This window comes from Eubalaena glacialis, chromosome 5 (genome assembly GCF_028564815.1).
Source record: "Eubalaena glacialis isolate mEubGla1 chromosome 5, mEubGla1.1.hap2.+ XY, whole genome shotgun sequence".
NCBI classification, from domain to species: domain Eukaryota; kingdom Metazoa; phylum Chordata; class Mammalia; order Artiodactyla; family Balaenidae; genus Eubalaena; species Eubalaena glacialis.
In genome coordinates, this window is record NC_083720.1 from 19,664,874 (window position 1) to 19,689,575 (window position 24,702).

The window sequence follows — 24,702 nt, forward strand, 5'->3', positions numbered from 1 at the left end:
CGACTTGTACTACCATCTGACCTATCAGAACAGGCACTGTGTTCATACTACCTGGCTTCCTGAGCAATAATTAACAGAGAAACCAAAGTTTCTTTAAACGATATTCTCCACACATGAGTTTTCGTACTTAGATTTACAAGATATCAGCATCTTAAATAAACCTAAAAGATTAATGTAATCTCAATAAAAACCTCAAAGGGATTTCTTTTAACTAGAAAAATAGTTCTTTGGGAAAAGTTAATAGATGAAAATATTTAAACATTTTGTGAAATGAGTATGTGTTAGGTATTAATTTTTCCTCTATATTTGAATAGATATTTGCAGAAAAATCTATTTACATCCTTGGCTGTATTAATGCACACACACCATTAAAAATCCAGATGGTTTAGAGTTTTTCCTCTATATCTGAATAGATATTTGCAGAAAAATCTATTTACATCCTTGACTGTATTAATACACACACACCATAAAAAATCCAGATGCTGTGTATTAATGCACATACACCATAAAAAAATCAAGATGGTTAGGAATAGAAAAAAATGAGAAAGTACAGGGGTCATGCGATTACTAGCAAAAAGAGTGTTCTCAAATTAGTACAAGAAATTACAAAAGGGAAAGGTTAACATATTTGAAGACATAAGAATTAAAATCTGTTTACATAAGAATAAAAAAATAAAAGAAACAAACTGCAAAATATTAGCACCAGGGATCAAAAAAGGGCGATAATCTATAAAGAGCTCTTAAAAATTGGTAAGAAATATACCAAGATCCCAATAAATAAATGTATGTAGATTACTAGCAGGCAATTCACAAATGAGGAAATAAAAATAGCCAATAAATATTTGAAAAAAGTATTCATCTCAAAATAAAGAAATGCAAAATAAAGCAAAGAGATACCACCTTTCGGTTATTATAAAACACTCAAAGGGTAGCAAAGGTGCAGTAAGACAGAGACTTTCCTAAAAAGCCACTGGGAATATAAAATGAAATAATCTTTCTAGGAAGTAGTTCGGGAATGCATATAAAAAGCTCAGTTTTTAACACAGTCAGTCATACAACCTTCTAAGGAAACTATTTAAAGGAAATACCCAGAAATCGTGGGAAAAGCTTTGATGTATAATGAGAAATTTAGAAACAATCTATGTATTTAATGTAAGGGCAATGGCTAAGTAAAGCACAGTATACCTTTTTGATGGGTGCATTATCATTTGTTTAAAAGGAACTTTATCAGTCCACAGCTTACGGACACCAGCCTCCTGACCCAGCAAAAACAAGCTGCCCAAGGGCTGCAGCCAACGAAGAACCACCACAGCCTCCCCAGTCTCCTCCCTTCTCTCCTCTGTTCTCTCCTCTCCTCTGTTCTCCAGACTTGCCTATGGTTTGCCACAGTTTGCTTGTTTTGAATTGCAATTCTTTGCTATTCCCAAAAAAACTCATTTTGCTGGTAAAAACAAACCAAAAAACGGGCTCTTTTGTTTTTCTTAAGGGCAACATTACATACATGCAGAATTTTTAAATGTAAATACAGGATGATTTCAAGTATAAGAAAAATACACTAAAAATACTGGAAAGAAATGTAACAAATTCAGTGTAGTAGGGCTATAATTATTTTCCTTTATTTCTTAATAGTTTTCTCTATTTTTAAAATAAGCTTTATAAACTTTAGAAGGGAAGAGATGGGGATGGAAAAAGTCATACTATCATTTTAAACAGATGTAATTCAGTAAGAAGCTTTGGCAACTTTTTAAAAAGCAGATATAATCATTTCTTAAGGTTTAGGTACTCTGAGTCTTCCCTGCAGTTGTGAAGGCCTACAAAAGAAGTTTTGTAGAATAAATGGTGATTAGTAATGGTGTTTTCTAGGAATGACATATTGGAAGTGGAGGGCTGTAGTGAGAGACAAGGGGGTGTAGTGCTTTACAAAAGGTTATTTGGGGGCCAGTAATTTATATTTGTTTCACTGTTGACATACACAGCATGGGCTTAGAAACATATCAAAAAATAATGTTTTTTTCCAGCAACCACACCATCATCAGATGATGTATACAATGTGATTACTTAAATATAAGATCTTTATTTATTCATTGAGGTATACCCAGCACAATCACATTCGGTCTTTATTTTACACATTCTTATTCCATTCTTAACAGTAGAATTTCCTCTATAATTATCTAGTAATTTTCATCTGAACTTGAGACTATTACCATTCCTGATTTTCACTTACCTCTTAGTTCTGGTATCATGAGTTTCTAAGAAATGTCTTTGCGCCTCATGTTTAGAATGATGATCAGCAGCTAACGCAATATCAACAGTAATAAGTCCTAAGTTGGCTGACCCAGCTTCAAGCCAGTAGGCCCTCCGTAGTACTGCAGGCTGAAGTCCAACTCTGGAATTATTCAATTGTTCAATGTACTGTCTCACTTGAAAATCCTGAATTGCAGCACTTATTCCTTCCCCAACCGACTGATTGTGGAGATTACAGTTTGCAACCCGAATTGCACCCATCTAAAGTTGAATGAAGAAAATGAAACAGAACTGTAGTTTCTGTATTTTTAAGCAACTTACAGTAAACTATAGAATAAGTAATTATTTCAAATTGCATGAAACATAGAAGAAGAAAAGAAAGGGAAAGGAAAAAAGAGAAAGGGGAAATAGAAAAGATAAATGCAACAGAATAAAAATATTCAATTTAAAAAAGAGGATAAAAGGAAAAGAACATAATTCCAAAGGAAAATGAGAGATGGAGGAAAGAAAAGTTAGAAGAGTAGTAAGTAATGAAATCACAGAATCTTAACAAGGCTCGATTTTAAACAGTAACCAGTAAGCAGCAGTGGCAAACAAATGTTTCCAGAAGCCAGACAGGAAATATAAATGAATAAAACCTAAAGGAATTCAAAATTAAATCTTTTAAAAACATTACCAATTTATGTTCCTGCCGTATAAGCACACTACCAGTTTATATCCCTGCCATAAAGCAAGGTTATAATAATTCAGTTACAGTAAAAAAGTAGTGAAAGTGTGCCTTTAAAAATATAAGACTGGAAGAGAACACAGATGGTATAAAATAGAAAGCTGTCTCCTAGAATTCTGTACTATTCTGCGAGATGGCAAACTATAAATATGTGTTTTATTTCAAGAAATGGAGGTTTGGTTTGGCAAAAAGGAAAAAGAATTACACTGGCCAAGAAATAGACAAACGTGTACCTTTATATTTGTAGCACAGCCATGCTCCACAATATAAATGTCAGCTCCATCTACTGCTAAACGAGTCATAGTATACTTCAAATCATCTGAAGTTGGACAAGGCCCAGGAATACAACTCAACTAAAATGAAATGGATTGAACATTTCATTCTTTACCATCAATTCATTATTTTGATACATAAATCTGCTTATTTAAATAAACACAAGTCTTGTTACATGTGTATTTTAAAATATCAATTAAATTTCACTTTTTTATAATGATAAATTATATATTTATCATTTGATATATTTATAATGATAAATAAAATAATCAGCAATTAAAGTCTTGCCAATTAGAAAACTAATCATAAGCAACCATGTGTCACTTTCATTCAAAAGTGGCATGTGGCAATACTATACTGACAGAATACATATAAAACTTGTTATTGAAACTCAAAAAGAACAGCCAAAGGAAACTGATAAACAATGTCACAGGTTTATAAGAACTGCATAGGAGTTTAAAGTTGTAAGATTTTCTTAAGAGTATTTCATATTCTATTCACTGCACATTTTTACACACATCCACAAATATATGAACTGTAAATGTTATGATGGTATCTAGGAAAATCCACACAAATTTATTTTTGTTTTACTCCTAAAACAGAGATTTGGTCATGATCAGGTTGGAAGATAACATACATATCCCCAACTTCAATGAACTTCTTTGGGAAATTACCAGCCTAAGAGCATGTACTCTGCTCATCAGTGGCAGAGCCAGGACTAGAAGGCAGGTGTCTTGCATGATAGTCGGTGCTCTATACTAATATATTTCCTCCACATGAAATAGACCTTAAAAAAAATCTGATCTAAAGTGACAGAAAGAGTATCAGTGGATGCATGGAATAGTGTCTGACTGCAAAGGGTCACAAAGGAATTTCCTAAGGTGACAGAAATGTTCTAGATCTTCATTGGTGGCAAGGGTTACACCAGTATATATAACTTTTCTCAAAACTCAAACTTAAAAAGGGTGAATTTATTGTATGTAAATTATGCCTCAATGAAGTTGATTTTTTTTAAATTACAATACAACTTAAAAGCTTTGAGTATTAGTAGGAAAAAAAAAAAAAGAGGGAGGAGATACCTACAAGTATGTACAAATTATTGGTAAGAAACTAGTGACTAAGAAACCAATTCCCTGGAGCCTGGCATTGTGTTTATAACAAGAAAATAAATAATTTTATCACCAATTACAGCTGTTTCCTTTATTGATGGTAAATTAGCACAGGTTACAGATTTTCTTGGACATAAAATTAAAAGCAGAATGAATTACTTCCAATTCACAGTAATATAATAGCAAACATACAGTTTGTATAACAAAAGAAAAAAGAAAGGAAAGACACATAGAGAAGAAACTAGAAAGAAAAACTAAACTGTTAGCAATGGCTATCTCTATGTTGTAGAATTAGGGTAAGTTATTTTTCTTTTTTGAAACTGCAATGTTTTCCAGGTTTTCTCAAAGGAGTATACTTAAAAAATGTTCCCCACCCTAAATGCATAAAGAACAGTGTTTACTACAAAATAACACTCTGCATCTCTCTGCCCCTGTACATGATTTCAGGCATTATTATCTACTTTTTACACCCCTCTTGAAGGTACTGTAATGACCCTTAGTCGCGGTAGTGCAATGCGGTAGAAAGAGTGTAAGGTCTGGAGTCAGGAAACTTGGCAAATGCCCAACATTGCTAATCATGTTAAAGGAGAACATGTATGTTCCAGAAGGGTCTGCAAACAATGCAATGTAAGGAATTTAACCTTCTTCCTCCAACTTCTAAATCTTCTACATAAATACACAGCCATATCCCAAAGAGTCAGTATAATAATGCAGTAAGAGATAAGACATAATTTTATAATATCTCCATTTATTTGTGAATATATGTTTTAATAATTACCTCATATTTTAGATATTTACAACTAAATAACAAGTGGCTATAAATTTGCAAAATAATTTTAGTAATTGAAAAAACTGAACTTTGGTGTTTACTTGATGCTGTGTGTAGTTGATTTAAAGCTGATATCTCTTTCATTTTGAAAAAAGCCATAAATGTTTATAATACTGCTAACATATCTGTTAACATACCTTGGATTCACAGAACCGACGATCAATTCCATGCTGACATACTATTACTGATTTTGGTCTTTCCAGTTCATACTCCCGACAAACGACATGAAAAACAAATGTCTGTCCCCACTCCAAGAGACAAGCCAGCTGCAAATAAGCCATGACAGGTTGACAACACTGATAGCATTCTAAACAATTGTTCAGAGTTTAAAAGCTTATCAAGAATATTAATACAGCTTGAAAGAATCCAAACAGTGCCTTATACCTGCTACATAATCTACTTGTTAGCCAATATCATTTTTCTACCTTGACATCATTTATAAGCTTGTGTTACTTTTCATTTGTGAATGACAAAATGCATTGCCAAAATGAAAAATCATTTCAACTGAAAAATTCAACTTCAGCAACCTCTAAAGCAAGTGATTTTTTTCAAGGTTATATCTTTCTTCTTATATGATTAATCGGAATCCTCTGCACAGAAAAGCACCTAAAATTCTCTACGTAATAATAAACCAAGCTTTGAAGTGAAATTTATATCTATTAAGCTACAATTTTAGAAAATCAGGTATTCTGAAGATTGAAGAACTTTTATGAATAGAAGTTTAAGTAAGTATATATCAATTTTTCATCAAATCTTGAGTTTAAAAAAAAAACCTTAATTTTATAATTGGTTAGTTTACAATAAACACTGAACAGGGGTATACATGGTATTATCCGCCCCCCAGAAAAAGTACATATCTTGAACTCTGAGAAAACATGAATTTCACTTTTAAAACAAACAAAGAATGGAATAAACACTAAAAGCACCTATGGATTCATGAACCTTGCAGGAAACAGTGATGCCATGATTCTAGTGCAGAAGAAAGAGAAATGTTTCATCTTCTAATAAGGGCAACTTATATGAGAGTCTAGCAATCTTTAGATTAAAGGAATTGTGTCCAGTCTTGGAGGGTCAGCACAGCTTCACTGCATGCTTGCTGGGAACAAACTGTTTTGTTATATGCTTCAGTTTTTACTTGTATATTTAGAGACAGAAAATGGCAGATAAGAAGAAGAGAGTTATGAGGCTGAGCAATGAATATTTGTTATCACCCATTATTATATATTTCTTTCCATTCATTTTTATATAAAATATCCCTTTTCAATTCCATTCATTTTCCTACTATTTCTAGAATCTTAATTTTTGCTGCCCTCCAACAATTTCCTTCAGATACACAAGGTATCTAGTCTTTATTCACCTGCTTGTTGCCACTACCTACCTCTAAATTACACGTATTTCACACTCATTCTGCAACTGTTTATTAAAAACTGAGTATGTACCTTTCTACCACATTCCAATCTTTTGAAACACCAATTATGAAACGCACATTATAAATACAGGCATACCTCAGAGATACTGTGGGTTTGGTTCCAGACCACCGCAATAAATTTGCAATATAGTGACTATCACAATAAAGCAAGTCACAAATACTTGGTTTCCCAGTGCATGTAGAAGTTATATTTACAAGTAACTAGTAGTCTATCAAGTGCACAATAACATTATGTCTAAGAAAACAACATACATACCTTAATTAAAAGATACTTTATTGCTAAAAAATGCTAACCTGAGCCTTCAATGATTCATAATCTTTTTGCAATAGTAACTAACATCAAAGATCACTAATCACAGATTACCATAACAAATGTAATAATAATGAAAAAGTTTGAAATATTGCAATAATTACCAAAATGTGACACAGACACATAAATTGAGCAAATACTGTCAGAAAAATGGTGCTGATAAGACCTGCTTGATGCAGCACTGCCGCAAACCTTCAATTTGTTTAAAAAAAAAAAGCAAAATCTGTGAAGCACAGTAAAATGAGGTATGCCTGTATATGGCTCAACAGGTGAAATACTACAGTAATACAGACATTTGACTAAATTTCAATGGTCCATTTCTAGAACTAAATACAGTCAGCCCTCTGTAACCTTAGGCTTCACATCTGCAGTTGGTTGAATCCACGGTTGGTTGAACCTATGGATGCAGAACCTGTGAATAGGGAGGGCTGACTATAACCCTTTAGGCATCTGAGACCCCTGAAGACTAAGTGGGACAGTGAGGGGGAAGGAGAATTTATCCAAAAGGATCACAACTAGCACTCTAGACCAGATTTTCTTACCAATAAATTCATTTTTATTTTTCTAAACCAGTAACCATATCACTAAGTGGAGGTTCAAACGATTTTATCTTGTTTTGGGACATCACAAGTAAAGAATCATGCTACCTTAATAGTATAAATGCTGTTTTCAAATCCTACTTAAGAAATATACAAGAAGGTAAAGTTCTTAGAAAATTATTCTGTGTACTGGGAAAACAAGATTGTTCCAACAGTGGAGAGCCAAGTAATGTAATTTTAATAATATATAATTTGACTTCCAGAAATTTCTCACCCTGAGTTTTTCTCAAAGAAAGTCTTGAATTCTTGAAAGTATTACACAGAACTATAAAACATCACACCCGTCAATTTTAGGTGGCCCAGAAAAGTGAAACTTGTCTCTGACTCATATACTACTAAGAAAATTCTGAATGGCAAGTGGAAATAAAATGAACATTCAAATGGGCATATAACCTATTCTTGGGGAGGTGGGTGAGTAAAGGAAAAAAAAAAAAGTCAGGAGATAGCACTCTGAGAACTGAGAACATACCTGTGGTGCTGTGACCTTAGCTGTAAGGCTTCCAGCCTGCACATCAATTAGCCATGCGTATTCTAAGGAATCACTTCCCAAAGTAAGACCTTCTGCTGAGAACATAGCATGTGCTCTCAGCTGGAGACCTGATAAACTGATGTGACCTTCCCTGAGCACTTCATCCACAGGGGGTCGCTGCTGAAAACAATAATAAGACTGTAAGAAGCATAAGAAAAATCAGCATTATAATTGCTAGTTGCTTTTTCTCCCAGAGACAAAAGGTAAAAACATGCTATTTGGAAAATATGACTTTGGGATCCACAAGCTCCTAACACAACCTAGTACCCATAAAAGTAGTCTGTGTTAAGCTTCTTTAGTGACATTATCCATAAGAGCCCAACTGCAAAGCGAGACAGCAAAGTCCTAAAAAAAATGCCCATCTCTGATTGGTAACTGCCTCAATGAATAAAAAGAAGCAAGTATTCTGACTGAGAAGGAATGTAAGAGGCCAATCTTTTGTGACAAGGCAGGAATCATGAGATTGAAGTATTAAAAAGAAGAAAATAACATGGAAGAACAAAGACCATTAAGACCATAAAACAAGGAAGTAGCAAAGAAAGCCCTCTTCCATAAAGATTTTGAGAATTATGTAAATACTAAAAGGATAGATTCATCTTACAAGAATAATTATATATTCACAACTAAAAAGCAGCAACATTTCAATGAGAAAATTTCTAAGACTTACTCAGAAAGCTAAAGGATATGTCCTAAAATAGGGTATTCCGTGCAACACTGGTTTCACAGATGGTTATTAGAAACACAGAATCAAGTAAGTTTGGTAATGCCCTACCCATCAGTCACCAATTTCTATAGAATCTACCTCCCAATCTCTCACAAATGCACTTAGTTTCTTCCAGCTTCACTGCTATCATCCTGGTCCAAATAATACAACCTCTTGCCAGGATCTCCCAAGCCTTACCTTTTACATATCTCTGGTCCACACTCTACAAAACCACCACAGAGATCTTTTAAAATCAAGTTTTATCATGTTCTTATCTTAAGACTATTACATGCTACCAAAGTACCTCATTCCTCTCCTTGCAGCACTTTTTACACTTGAAATTATTTATCTTAATTTTACCATGACAGTCTTTTTAGTGTGTGTGTGTGCAGGCCATCTTACAGGGTTAATGTTCCTTGTTTCAACACAAGTTTTGGGAACTGCATTCATAAAAAAGTGTTTTTAAGAACAGAGCTAAATCTAATTCATAAAGAATTCTTAAAAGGTCATTTCAAATTGTGACTATAACAGTAGATCTAGAAACTCTTCTGACACATTTGTAAATTTTATTTTCGTCTAAGCTGTGTGACAGTATATAAAATCACCTAACTTCTCCAGGCCTCAGTTCCCTTCTGTTTTATCTGAGGCAGCTGGAGAAGATGGTCAATAAAGATCACTTCTGGCACTGAGATTCAATAATTCTCAGTATAAAGTTTTTGATAGCTTTTTTTGAGCTCAAAAATACATGTGGATCTTGGCTTGGAAGAATCAATATTGTTAAAATGTCCACACTACCCAAAGCAATCTACAGGCTCAATGCAATCCCTAACAAAATTCCAATGGCATCTTTCAAAGAAATAGAAGAAATAATCCTAGAATTCGTATAGAAACACAAAAAAACCCAAATACCCAAAGTAATCTTGAAAAAGACAAAATAAGCTGGAGGTATCATGCTCCCTTATCCCAAACTCTATCACATAGCTGTAATAATCAAAACAGTATGGTATTAGCATAAAAACAGACACATAAGTCAATGGAACAGAATAGGGAGCCCAGAAATAAACACACATATATATGGTCAATTAATTTACAGCAAAGGATCCAAGAATATACAATGAGGAAAGGAGAGTCTCTTCAATAAATAGTGCTGGGAAAACTGGGTACCACATATTAAAGAATGAAACTCAATCACTATCTTATACCATGTACAAAAATCAACTCAAAATGAATTAGAGACTTGAATGTAAGACCTGAAACCATAGAACTCCTAGAAGAAGATATCGGCAGTAGACTCTCTGACATGGGCTTGGTGATTATTTTTTGAATCTAACACCAAAGGCAAAGCAACAAAAGCAAAAATAAACAAGTGGGACTACATCAAACTAAAAAGCTTCTTTGTAGCAAAGGAAACTATCAACAAAATGAAAGGTGACCTGCAGAAGAAAAGAAAATATTTGCAAATCATAAATCTGATACAGGTCTAATACCCAAAATATATAAAGAATTCCCACAACTCAATAGCAAAAAAACAAACAATCCAATTTAAAAAATAGGCAGACGATCTGAATAGCTATTTCTCCAAAGAGGACATGCAGATGGTCAACAGACACATGAAAAGATGCTCAACATCACTAAGCATCAGGGAAATGCAAATCAAAACCACAGTGAGATATCACTTCACAGCTGTCAGAATGGCTCTCATCAAGAAGAACACAAATAACAAATGTTGGCAAGGATATGGAGAAAAGGGAACCCTTGTGCACTGTTGGTGGGAATGTAAATTGATGCATCCACTATGGAGAATAATGGTGGTTTCTCAAAAATTTAAAAATAGAACTGCCGTATGATTCAGCAATTCCACTTCTGGGTAGTTATCCGAAGGAAATGAAAACACTAATTCAAAGAGATACATAGACCCCATGTTCACTGCAGTATTATTTACAAAAGCCAAGATATGGAAAAAACCTAAGTGTCTATCAATGGATGAATGGATAAAGAAATTATGGTGAATATATATATATGTACATACATATATATGTGTGTGTATATATATATATATATATATACACACACATATACACACATACAGTGGAATATCAGTCATAAAGAAATTATGGTGAATACATATATATGTGTATATATATATATATATATACACACACACACACATACAGTAGAATATCAGTCATAAAGAAATTATGGTGAATATATATATACATACATATATATGTGTATATATATATACACACACACACACATACACACATACAGTGGAATATCAGTCATAAAGAAATTATGGTGAATATATATATATATACATATATATGTGTATATATATACACACACACATACAGTGGAATATCAGTCATAAAAAAAGAAGGAAATCTTGCCATTTGCAACAACATAAATGGACCTCGAGGGCAATATGCTAAGTGAAATAAGTAAGATAGAGAAAGACAAATACCGTATGATCCCTCTTACATGTGGAATCTAAAAAAAAAGCTCATAGAATACAGAAAACAGATTGGTGGTTGCCAGAGGTGAGAGTAGGGGGTGGGGGAAATGGGTGAAAGGGGTCAAAAGGCAAAAGAAAATAAAGTGCATTTGGCCTTAAAGTTGGGGGGGAGGGGTTCATGCAGACGAGACAGGGGGTATTGAGGGCATGATGCCTTTATCCGTCACTGCGACCCAGCTTGTCTATTTTTATTATTTTTAGCCACATAGGTTATCACAGGGACCATCCAAATGTATTTTCCAAGAATGTTCAGGGCCCACATATGCATCTGCTGTTAGTATATTAGAGTACCATCAGAAAGTCAGCTATTTATGACTTTTGAATGCCACTGTACCTACACAGACACTTAGGTGAGTTTATCTCAGCTATTTCTCAAAGACAATGAAGTTCACTCTTCGGAAAATACTAGAAAATGAAGGTTGATTTCTTGGTACTTCAAACCCAACATGCCCAGAAACGCATCATCTTCCCCTATAAACCAGTTCCTCCTCCCGTATTCTTCATCTCCCTCTGGCTCAGTTAATTGCCCAAGGCAAAAACCAGGCATCATCCTGGATTCTATCCTCTCTCTCACCACCCACTGCCAAAAAAACAAAAACAAACATGTGGATCTTGGCTTGTCCTAAAGGTAAAGCCTACCTGGTACACCAATAAAGATTCTATTCTAAATTTTATTATGGCTTGCATCGTTTAGTGGGTTGAATTGTGTCCCCTATGAAGACACGTTCAATTCCTAAGCTCAGGTACCTGTGAATGTGATCTTAGTTGGAAATAGGGTCTTGACGAATGTAATCAAGTTAAAATGTGATTACACTGGATTACAGTGGGCCCTAATCCAAGGAACAGTGTCCTTGTAAGGGGAAAACTTAGACACACAGACTCATGGAGAGAATGCCACGTGAAGACAGAGGCAGAGATTTGAGTGATACAACTACAAAACAAGGAATGCCAAGGATTGTTAGCGACCACCAAAAGCTAGGAAAAGACAAGGAAGGATCCTCTCCTACGGCCTTGAAAGAGAGCATGGCGCTGCCAAACACACTGATTTCAGACATCTAGGCTCCAAAACTGTGAAAGAATAAGTTTCTGTTGTTCTAAGCCACCCAGTGTGGAGTACTTCGCTTTGGCAGCCCTAGAAAACTAATATACATCAAAAGATGATCAAGTAAAAAGTGTGTGGTTTCATAAGTCAGACACAATAATAGACCCATCACATTAGATCCTTAACCTTGAAGTTCTGCACTAAGACTAATGCTACCAGAAATAAGCAGCTACAGGTGAGTGACCCAGAACCGAGTCTTGAGGGCAGTCACAGTGTGAAGCTTCCCACCATGAAAGAGTATTAGATAGTATAAAGACAAAAGAAGAAAATATTTCTTAGGAATGCTAGCACTACAAAATGTAACCAATTAAGTAGATAAACAAATTCCAAGAGAATATGTATAGAATATGCTTGTCTTCTGGGTGAATTATGAAGTGTTAACCACCCAGGAAACAAAACATCACTAAGACGTCTACTACTGCCTTGATATCTCCACTCCCTGAATTCCTTTTCTTATCACCAAATAAATCACACTTTACACTTCAGTCTCTGTACAAGTTTGCCAGTAATTCTATAATTAGGGTTAATATGAACTTTCATAATAAACTCAATAAAATATTTTTTATATCTACTAAAGTCTTTTGAGAATGCAGTGATTAAAATAGAAGTTGAAGTATCACCAGGTACTCATAAGAAACCAGAGATACTCACCTAAGATTCTCAGAACTCAGCCATAAGAAGATATTTCCCTTTTACCTTTATTAATTTCCTCAACAGATTGAAAAAAGGAGATGAGCTCCCTCTCCAAACACTTGCCTCCCAAAATAAAAAAACAACCAATTCTAATGACCCACTAATTAGAGAGAGAAGGACAAGAGTTATTTTTAAGGTTTCATGTGACAAGTTAAAATAAAAGTGTTAACACAAGTGAGATCTTTGTGATGACAGAATAGTTCTGTATCTTGATTTTGGTGGCAGTTACACAAATCTACACGTGATAAGATGACACAGAACTATGCACACATACTGTGCCAATGTCAGTCTCCTGGTTTTGATACTATACCATAATTATGTAAAAGATCAACATGGAGGAAACACAGAAACTCTCTGTACTACCTTTGTAACCTCCTATAAATCTATAATTCTTTTGAAATAAAAGTTTTTTAAAAAGAAACACATTATGTGGCAAAAACTATCATACATTAAGTGTTAAGTTTTAGCTACTACAATAGAAAAATATAGTCAGTTATGGCAAAAGAGTGAAAAGGGGTATGCTCTTTTAAATAAGATGATCAGTTACTACATAGACTCCATAGTGAGTTATCATTCATTGATGATTCACTGTCAGATTCATCCTCCTGTTTATAATTTTACTTTGCTTTGTACTAAAAACCATCATAGTTCTAAAGCACACAACTTGATTAAAAGTAGGAAAGAGCCTTAAAGTAGTGGTAGATGCCAAGAGAAGCCATTGGCATTAAAAAATAATAATAATAATAAAGTAATAATCTACCCAGGAATGTAAAATATTCCCATTTGATGAATGTCACCAGTTCACTTCCAAAAGAGCCTCAGGAATATCTTGAAGGAATTAACAAAGTATCTGGTTGGTATATTAGATGAAAAGAATAAATCATTGACCATGTAGGTATGCATGTTTTCAAGATTTATGGTACTGGTTAATATTAACACTTAGGTTGCGATTTTCAACACCATCTACCAACATTGTATACAATTAGTTTTTCCCTTCCATAAACATAAGAGAAAGTTAGAAAGTATTTCTTTCCATTTCTAAAAACAACAGATATAAAATATAATTGTTTGGGATCATATAAATAAGGAAATAAGCAGAGAAAAAAAAGAAAAACTAAGATTCTTGAAACAATTCTCATATATATACACACAATACAAAACTGCTTAGTACAGTTAAACTAAAGGTCCCTAATTTTAAGAGCTATATATTCCATGCTCTGAAGTTAACACATTGTTCTGACCCCAAAAATAGTAATAATAAATCTCTAAGTCTCTACCATAACTCAGTTTCACATTACCTGATAGTTATCACTGACAAACACATTCAGGGGTGACAGGACAAGTTGCAGCATGGTCTCCCTAAATCCTTTTTTCATTTCAAAACATAGTCTTTCCAAAAAAGCTGTAGGACACTCAGGGCCATCAGTAGTTCCATGCTAAAGTCAAGCAAAATACCATAATCAAGATACAGATAAAGACAAAGGAAGTACAGGAAAATAAAAATTACATTTATACAATTAAAAGACTGATATTTTAAAAGGAGAAACAGTGCTTACTGACAAAAAAAAGTATTCTGTACCCAGAAAAAGACATTAGGTTCACTAAGCACCAGAGGTGATTCCTTTCCCGTGCAACCCTAGGAACATGACATGGACCCAGTATGCAGCACAATGCTCTAGGGCCACACCCTCCCTATCTGGCCTGGCTCCAATGGCCATGGGTTCTTTGGACAATATAATCTCATTTCAAGTCAGCCCCAAGAGGCCCAAGGGTCATCCTTTAGAGTAAACCAGGATACTGTGCTGAATCCAAACCTCTGACACAACTCAACCTCCAGGGTCAAGTCTGAATCTTGATTTTGTAATAGGTCTAACATCCCAGACTGGTCTGGAGTTAGAGGTAAAGGCTAAAAAAATGTGAAGTCCTAGGACATCCATCAGGCTAACTATAAACCTAGCAACTCAACACCATGGCAAAATGTTCTAAACTTATATAGAACAGCAAAGAAGGAACTAAAGTGAAAGAAGAAAAACAGAACGGAAAATTATCAGTGATCGGGTAATTATACTCTGAAGAAAATAATAAACTAGCTTTATAAAGATAAAAGGATAAATTCAGAAGTGTTTATGAACGTGAATTTTTTATGTAAGTGTGTGCACACACAGACACAGTTTCCTACGCTGAGTGGATTTCATAATAAACTCCAGACTATTTCGACACGTAAACACTTACAACAGGAAGACGCCCGTGAACTTTGTGCAAATTAACAAGTACAGTAATATCCCAAGGACGCAAGGTAAGCGGATGAATTGACTTGGCTGAACTTTCATTTTCTTTTTTGTCATTTTCCATCCCAACAGCAGTCCACCCAGAGCTGGATGATGTTGACAGTGACAGAACAGGACTTGAAATAACCTCTTCAAAATCCATATACATGTCATCTTCCCCAAAGTAGTTTTCCTACAAATATTAAGAATAAATTGCCATCAAAAGAGATATGTAACAATAACTTTTCACCTTGGAGCCTGAAATTTGTAAACTAAGCAATTCTTTGACCTGTTTTAAAGCATCAGTCTATTTCCTTAAAATGAAAACAAGATACATATATTTAAGGCACCCACTTAATACTTAACTACATATATTTAAGCAGCCACTTACTTGGTTGCTTAGCAAATAAATATTCCGTAGCAAAAAAAAATCCACAAAAAGTTACAGAAGTTTGTAGTAAAGCTTCATGATAACACCACCTCTAATTATAGCAAAAACTTGCAATTTAGGTCCTAAAAGAAACCTATGAAGATTTGAAAGCTTCAGTTGTTTTCAATCTGTGCTTCTCAGAGTTCTGAGGTAATAATACCCAGAGATATCCTTTGAGGGAAGCAGATCAATCCACTAAAAATCAATTTGGCTAAATCCAATTAGCTAAATCTGTAATTTATATATTACAGTTGGAATATTTATCAGGAATGTTTTAACAGCTTTAATAAGAATGTCCCATTTTGGTTATTTGTGACAAAAACATTATAAACAGTTACCAAAACTTCCTTTCACACAGTTCATCCTGGTTTCTTAAGTATTCGAATTTCAGAAGTGTTTCAACAATTAATATCTGGTTTCTTTTGCATCAGAATTTAAATTTCTTTTTAATTGAAATTCTTTTTTCTTCCTATTAATTCCAAATTTAAATTTTGCCTATTTGATCTGTCAGTAGTAATCAAAAAGTTGTTAAAATATTCCAATTAACACTGTTAATTACATTTGCTCAATATTAAAACCAAGGTAGTATTTTGGTAAATGCTGCGTTTTGGTTATTGACATATTTATTTTCTGGCTAGGATTCTGGATATATGGCCCATTAATATCCTTTCATAGGAAAGGATATTGAAGGGCTTAAGGTCATTCAGTTAATTACTGGCAGGGCAAATATTAAAATCCCAAATATACTGACTTGCAGAACTGGGGCTTTTTCCCTCTATTCTCTACTGTTATCTGCTTCTAAATAATACAGGTCCTACTTCGAACCTGCTTGATTTAATTGTGCTTATATAACTCCGAAGCATGGACAAATTCAAACACAAATAGAAAGGTAAATAAATATTGGTTTTTATCCTGAATTCCAACATTAAATTTTTAAAACTCAAAATAAATATCTAAGTGATTTCAATCAACATTAAAAACCTAGAGGTATTTGGAGCAGTAGTTCTCTCTCAGATCATCTGAGAAGCCTTTTCAAAACATACATGCTGTCCCAGTCCTGGAGATGGGTTCATCAGGTTTGCAGTGGCCATGGAGTCCAGAGACAAGTGGAAAATGGAAGTTCCTTTGGTGATTTTACCTGCAAATGGCCTCCAGACCTAATCATCTCTGCCCTACCTCCCCTCTACACAACTTATCTAAGGAGTCAATGTATACTATTCATGTTTATTAGCTTTCAACATACTAAGAGTTACCAACAAATCATTAGAAATGTTATACTTATTTTAGCTAATTTTTAATAATACTAGCCTAATCATCTCTTATTTTTAAAATATTCCCTTATAGTCTCTTACAATTTTTAACCCTAAAAAAAAAAGATTCCTGTACATTACTACAATTAAAGGAAAAAGATTCTCTTGGGCATAATGTTCAATTTGCTACTAAACCAATCTCTGCTTAATTATCTGAAACAGAAATAACTCATATCAGATTCTTTAGGGATTACTGAATCTCCAACATAATAGAAGACATTTGCTAAGTTTTATTAAATGTGTCAATGACTGTTTTTAAAGAGTTATAAAACACTAGGAGTGGGCTTTCCTGGTGGCGCAGTGGTTGAGAATCCGCCTGCCAATGCAGGGGACACGGGTTCGAGCCCTGGTCTGGGAAGATCCCATATGCCGCAGAGCAACTAGGCCCGTGAGCCACAACTACTGAGCCTGCGCGTCTGGAGCCTGTGCTCCGCAACAAGAGAGGCCGTGATGGTGGAAGGCTCACGCACCGCGATGAAGAGTGGCCCCCGCTTGCCGCAACTGGAGAAAGCCCTCGCACAGAACCAACACAGCCAAAAATAAAAATATAAAAATAAATAAAAAGAAAACTAATAAAAAAAAAAGTTTAGAATTAGTAGGAAAAATGATTAAAAAAAAAAAAACACTAGGAGTCTTTTATGCGTTAACACATTTGTACCTGTTGAATATTATCAACAAAATGTACTTTTTAAATCATAACTCTTTAAAAGTTAGTCTAATGTTAAATGTTTAATGTTGGTGTCTGATTTAAGTTTTGTGAGGTTTTTTAATATGTGAGTTCCATCTATAAGAGTTAATTTCTTAAGGATTCACTAAAAAAATTACCAAAAGGTTGATCGAAGTATCTGGCAAGTAGTAATATATTATGGCAAACTTGTATGATATTTTAACATTAGTGAATGTATACAAATATTTATGAATACAAATAAAAATCCTATTTCCATTTTAAACAACCCTAAAAAAAACCACTGGCTTACAGAATTGGGAAAATGTATTCTTTTGTCAAGTTTTTACCATGTATGACTTTAAGAATGATAAACTACATTTTCAATTTACTTAGGAGTCCTCTGAAATTTTATTTTCCCAGAAATATTTTATTACATGAGTATCAAGTAACCTACTTTAAGTAACAGAAGACTGTCATTTTTTTTTCCCAGCTAAAAATTCATACTTATCCAATGATACTCATTCCTCAAAAAAAAAAAAAGAAAAAACAGGTATTATCAACAATAGTTAGAAAACAGCTAATAAAATCAGAAATGAAGGAAAAAAAGCCCTACAAGTACTCTGTTTCCAATATTGTTTTTTTAAATCTTGATAGCCAGTCTTCTGTTCAAGACCAATAAAACTATTTTTTAATATTTTTTATTTTTTACATAATTTTTAAAGGTTATACTCCATTTACAGTTATTACAAAATAATGGCTATATTCCCCATGAAAACTATTTTTTAATAAGAAAAACATATATGTCATATATACCCTTAATCCATGGTTACTATTTGCCACCACTGATACGCTATCACTATTTAGATTCAGATTTCCTTCTTCCATTAAGAGTAAATGTAATAAGACTAACAGAAGCCAATTCATAAAAGTAATATAAGGGGTACTGTTATCCAACCTTATGTCCGCAACATAAGAAATGACATGAAGTTTTAATATTACTGAAAGGACTTTGGGCTGACACTTAGAGTTGCTATGTAGTCTACATCTTCAGAAGACCTTTCATTTCCATAAAATGTCCTCATAAATTATAATGCACATTCAATAAATACTCTTCTTAGAATTCTTTGTAATAATAATACCAGGCCTAGTTTCTATTGTGGATTTTGTGGAAGTCAGTTTTACAGTCAAATAAATACAGGGCAATTCTTTTTTTTCTAGTGATGTATCCTTTAGAATTTCTTGATGTTTAATTTCAATAACTAAGAAAAATATAATCTCAGTTACATGAGTTTTCATATTCTCTGTTTTCTTTTATATATACATACATACATAATACATGTGTCAAACCTAACTTCCAAAAAGTTTTAAAGTTCTAACACTGATACTAAGTAGAACATAAGTTATACATTAAAATTAATGAAAAAAAAGTAAAGGACATTTAAGACAGGATAACATCTCCATGTCAGCATGACACTAAGCCAAAAACCAACAAAAAAAACAAACAACTTCAAGAGTTACATGTGACATATATTCCTAATAAAAGGAAGCAGAGAGTTCATTGGGTTAGAAATTATTTTATAAAATATGTCAAAACTTAAAAATTTTAAATTTGTTTCAGTAGACACTTCATACAAGTTCTGAATTAACTTGATGAATATAAATACAAATATTTAGCACAACAAACTTTTGACACTACTAAAAAGTTGTTGTAAAGTCTGTAATGCATAGTCTGCATCAAAACATAATAAACTACCAACATGGGTAACACATATGGAACAGAATTTATAAAGAAGTCTAAAACAAAGGTTTGTCTTTCTTTCTCTGTGTTCTTTGTTATAGTCCTCTTATTTTTGTTTATGTGTTACTATACAATTTTTTTAGTTAAAAAAATTGAGGTTCAATGTACATGTGGTAATGCAAAAACAGAGTTAATACTTCTCTAGTAGTATTCAAGACTGATATTATATCAATATAACCGCCTACACCTGATAACTAAATCATTGCTTATATTTAAATTAAAATATAATTCAGCCTCTTTTGGGAGACTATAGCTTGAAAATTCAATTTTAGATCCTTTATATTCACATGCAATCCCAAGAAAATAAGATATTGGGAGAAATAATATCTGAAGAATATTTTAGGCCGAAAAATGGTCACAAGAGAAAAAAGTATGTTTGTGTGTGTGTGTGTGTGTTTCCTCCCTTTGAAACTGAAGAATTACTTCTTTACTCTTTCAAGAATCTCTAAAACCCTAGGGGAAGAAAAGGTAAAAAGCAAACAAACTATAGGTTTCCACAAATATTAAACACATTTTCCCTTGCATCTTTTACCTTAAATTATATCATCTGATGCTATATGGTAGTTTTTAGTAAATATAATACAGTAACTCAAATACTGAGATTTTACAAAACTTCAAAATTTATTCAGCCAGTACTTCTTCTAGAGAGCCTTTGCTAACAAACCTTGATCGTCCTTCCCTGGCCAACCTTGCTCATCCTAGACCCTTTCCAGAATTATGTACTCCTGTTACTGTACATTAAGGGATTCCTTGTTAGCTAAGCATTCAATATCCAAACCTCTACAATTATGAAATTACAAAAGGAAGCAAATAAGTAAGCATTGATAAAATTAGATTCACACAAACATCCACACAACTAACTCTAAGGCTCATGATTGGTAATGTTTGGACAATTAGTCTCTCTTTGATTATCAGATGTAGTAAATAACCAATGGTACAATGAAAATCTAAAGCAAAGTGAATTTGCAAAATCCTGGAAAAATGCAAAATTTCATGAAGTAGCTGAATGTGATGTTGGATAACTGCTCAAATCACAGGTAAAACTATCAGTGATAAGTGAAAATCTGGAAGGCTTAGAGAAGTTACCTATAAAAAGGAATAAATCAACAAGAATTAGTGATGACTTGCTAGGGACTTTTTAAAAGTATGATTTGAGTATCAAAAGAATAAAAATGATATATAGAAAACTGAAAAAGTGCTCAAATATTTTTCTTAAAATAGCCTCTCTTCATAATCATGCTCCAGACAGCAACCTTAAAGTGCTATCATACTATGCAGTCATACAATTTCACCGTAAAAATTATACCAAAATGAATCAACGCTTGATTTGGTCTTTGCTCAAAGAAGTAGTGCATATTTCTTCAGAGCCTAAATTTGTCATACTCTGAAATGAATTCATTCTCACATATTTGCTTCAATTTTCAAGATAGAGCTCCAAACAAATCTTTGCTTATTACTTACTGTGAAATAAAGTTGTTGGTTTTTAATAGACTCACTTGAAGTAGCCTTTTCCTGATACAGTTATCCTCAGATAACAAAGTTCTTTTATACTTCTACTGCCGCATTAATTACAATGTGTTAAAATTGTCCATATATATGTATCTATCCTGCTATATCCCTCTAGCTTATCTTCTTAAGGACAGATGCTATATCATCTGTATCTCTAGCAACTAGCACAACTCCTAGAACACACTAATTGCTCAAAATAAAAAATGCTAAACTGAGGAGTACACAATTTTTAATAAATAATTTTATAATTGGGTCTAACACCACAAACCTAGTTGACAGATATAATATATCGTAAATACTTTAAATCATATAATTGGCCACTTCAAATGGTCTCAATTTCAATTAGATGTTAACTGCTTTTCCTATGTTTAAAAATATGGAGGTTCTTTTAAAATTCTTACCTTTATACATAGAAAGGCATTTAATAGAGGTCCATAGAGAGTTATCTGAGAATCTGGAGAAAGTTCCATTTCTACATGAAGCTTATCAGGTGGAAGCTCTGAGGGATCAACAGGTGGACGTGAAGAAGTAGAGGGAGAAGAAACAACTCTGTCTGTTTTCTGGGATGGCCTTAATACAGATAGCATTGTTTCTTCCATTTCTGACACTGGAATACATTGAGGAAAAAAGAATAATGTTTGAGGGGTGAGGGAGGAAAGCACCTCTTAAAAGTTCTTCAAAGAACTAGTCACTAAGAAATTCTATTGTGCAAATATGAAAGCAACTAATGCTGATAAAATATCTGTAGTATATAATGAAAACAAACTTGAAAGACTAATAGTTAAGAATGCAATAAAGAATGGACTTCATTGAAATATGTATAAAAATACATAAATCAAACTTCAAAGAATCGATGAAAAGTTCCCATTAACAAAGGCAACATTCTCATCAAGTTCTGTCAATATACTGTAAATCTGGGTCACAATTAGGCTTTAACTACACTTAGGCATTAAACTATAGTTATTTTCACATAAACAGCTATTCAAATGCAGTGTGACATTATCAACATATACATATGAGAAAGTTACAAAAACTATTCTTAAAAACTTAACTCACTGGAAAAATACACAGAAAATATCACTTGACTCTAATTCCACTTTGGATCCAAATAAAGCAGCACTTAAGCCTCAGGGAAACTATAAATGCTAAGACAGTTGTCAAAATGCATTAAAGAAACTAACATTGCACAAAATCAAGTGCTTTAAATATACAGATTTACGTATACCTAACTTCATACTCCAGCTCTGCTGCTTCTAGCTCAGCAGACCTTGAGAAAATTACTTACTTTCTCTGAGCATATTTCCTCAACTCTACAATGACAATAATAATTATAACATCTATCTCACAGAGTTGCTTCAAGAGTTAAATGAGATAAAGTAAACCAGGAAACAGCTTGGCCTAGTATTTGATATATATAGTACTTGATATAGTACTTGATATATAGTAAATGCTCAATGAAAGTTAGCTGTAATTATACCAAAATCCTTAAAAGATTTTAAATGTATAAAATTGCCAATAGATGCATTTCCAAACATTTTTAATTTCTCCTTGTATCTTTGATGTTTATCAATTATAACACTAGATATTTCAACGTACAAATTATATAAAAACACTTACATGACTGTTTTAGCTGTTCATCTGCTTTCTGTGGATAAATTGGATGCCATGTGTAATCAATTGTAAGCATGACACTTGGGACAGTCCAGCATTCAACCCAACCAGCCCTTTGAAGAGTAAAAATAAAGTTTCTAGTCTGGTACTTATTCCTTTGATTGTATACAGACACCAGTTACAGATAATCAAATTTTACTGTCATTCTTTTAAAGAATTAGAAGAGTAATTTCTCCACATAAACACAAAATACTTAGATCACTAATATTAAGTACTTACTTTTCTTGAGTAATGTTCCGCCATTTTGGTTTAACTGTTTTCTGGCCACTTTGACATTCAGCAGGAATACCAGTATCATAAGTCATTTTATTTGGGTGGCAATTCTTTACCAGCATAAACAATGAATATTTACTAGGGTGGCAATCTGGTAGAAACAAATGAAGATCAACATCTTCTCCCTAAAAAATAATTTATAATAACCCAAAGTAACAAAATAGGTACATAAATTTGTTAGGTTACTATTTACAGGCAAGCTTATCTATAGTAATCAATTAAACAGAAAATAAACATAAATTTGAAATGGCAGGTTTTACACTGAATAATCAGGTATGTAACTGGAATAAGATCTTACACTGACTGAAACTAAATTCTGCTTAGAAAGTCAAGAAAGGGACTTCCCTGGTGGCGCAGTGGTTAAGAATCTGCCTGCCAATGCAGGGGACATGGGTTCGAGCCCTGGTCCAGGAAGATCCCGCATGCCACGGAGCAACTAAGCCTGAGTGCCACAACTACTGAAGCCTGCGCGCCTAGGGCCCGTGTTCCACAATAAGAGAAGCCACTGCAATGAGAAGCCCGTGCACCACAACGAAGAGTAGCCCCTGCTCTCCGCAACTAGAGAAAGCCCATGTGCAGCAACGAAGACCCAACACAGCCAAAAATAATAAATAAATTAATTAGTTAATTAATTAACCTTCTTTAAAAAAGATAATAATAAAAATAAAATCTCTAAGAAAAAGAAAGTCAAGAAAAAAAAAATCAGGGACATAAACAGCACAGTTTCTAGAAAACAGTAAGAAGATTATCTTCCATGGGTTTCCTTGGATATTTCACACGTAACTCAGTAAAAAAAAATTTTTAAATTAGCTAATACAAGCTCAGGTGGAATATGTTCTGTATTTTTAAAAATATGATTGTCTACTTGATTCTAGTAAGTCTTGGTTCCTCAACTGCCTTTTAAGAATTATATCAAAGGATCTTCACTGAGTTTCACTTTTTTTTCTTATAGGTCCCTGAATCTTTGCTCATTTTGATGCTTGGTTTCTTAACAGGCAGCACAGTCGGGTGGTTAAAAGAGTGGAGCCCTAAACTAGACTGCCTGGGTTCGAATTCTAACTTGGCCACTCACTAGCTATATAACAAGTTACATAAACTTGCCTCCTCAGTTTCCTATTCTGTAAATGCAGATAATAACAACTACTTCAAGAGGGTTGTTCTGAGAATGATTAAATGAGTTACTACACATAAAGCACTTGGAGTAGTGTCTGGCACAAAGAAGATGTTAATACTCGCTGGCTGCTCTTATTATTGTTGCTATTTTTTACCTTCATAACCTCCATCAATACTACAACTACTAATGATTGTATACCTTAAAGTTAGGTGTGCCATGAATTTTGAACTCCTAAGAGCTGGCTTTTGGATCACGGGGTTTATTCCTTGAATTCATGGTTAAAATTAGGAATGAAATACAGCTGACCCTTGAACAACACAGGGTTGAACTGCACAGGCCACTTACACATGGATGTTTTTTCAACAGTAAATACTACAGTCCTACACAATCTGTGGTTGGCTGAATCTGCAGATGCTGAACCTCAGATACAGAGGAACCAAGGATATGGAGGATATAAGGAGAACTGACTCTAAGTTGCACACGAATTTACGATGGCAGGGAGGGTCAGCGTCCCTAACCTCCACATTGTTCAAGTGTCAACTGTATAGAGAAATGTAAAATCCAGTTCACAGACTAATATTAGAGCTAGAATAAGTTCTTA

The 24,702-nt window shown here is 33.7% G+C and overlaps 1 protein-coding gene across 4 annotated transcripts in view; it reads right to left on the reverse strand.

Annotated features, from left to right (window-relative positions):
* The window catches only part of BLTP1 (bridge-like lipid transfer protein family member 1), a 192,758-nt gene that overhangs the window by 113,177 nt on the left and 54,879 nt on the right, over positions 1-24,702 (reverse strand). For 3 of the 4 annotated variants that reach the window (XM_061192013.1, XM_061192010.1, XM_061192012.1), the window contains exons 1-6: positions 15,295-15,518; positions 14,361-14,498; positions 7,990-8,169; positions 5,320-5,448; positions 3,205-3,324; positions 2,225-2,505 (exon numbers count right to left, since the gene is read on the reverse strand). In XM_061192013.1, the coding sequence (XP_061047996.1) occupies positions 2,225-2,505; positions 3,205-3,324; positions 5,320-5,448; positions 7,990-8,169; positions 14,361-14,498; positions 15,295-15,498 (1,052 nt within the window). In that variant the 5' untranslated portion in view covers positions 15,499-15,518. Of the gene's footprint in view, positions 1-2,224; positions 2,506-3,204; positions 3,325-5,319; positions 5,449-7,989; positions 8,170-14,360; positions 14,499-15,294; positions 15,523-21,444; positions 21,651-22,660; positions 22,768-22,933; positions 23,113-24,702 lie in introns of those variants that run through there. The other variant, XM_061192014.1, reaches the window with a different exon arrangement.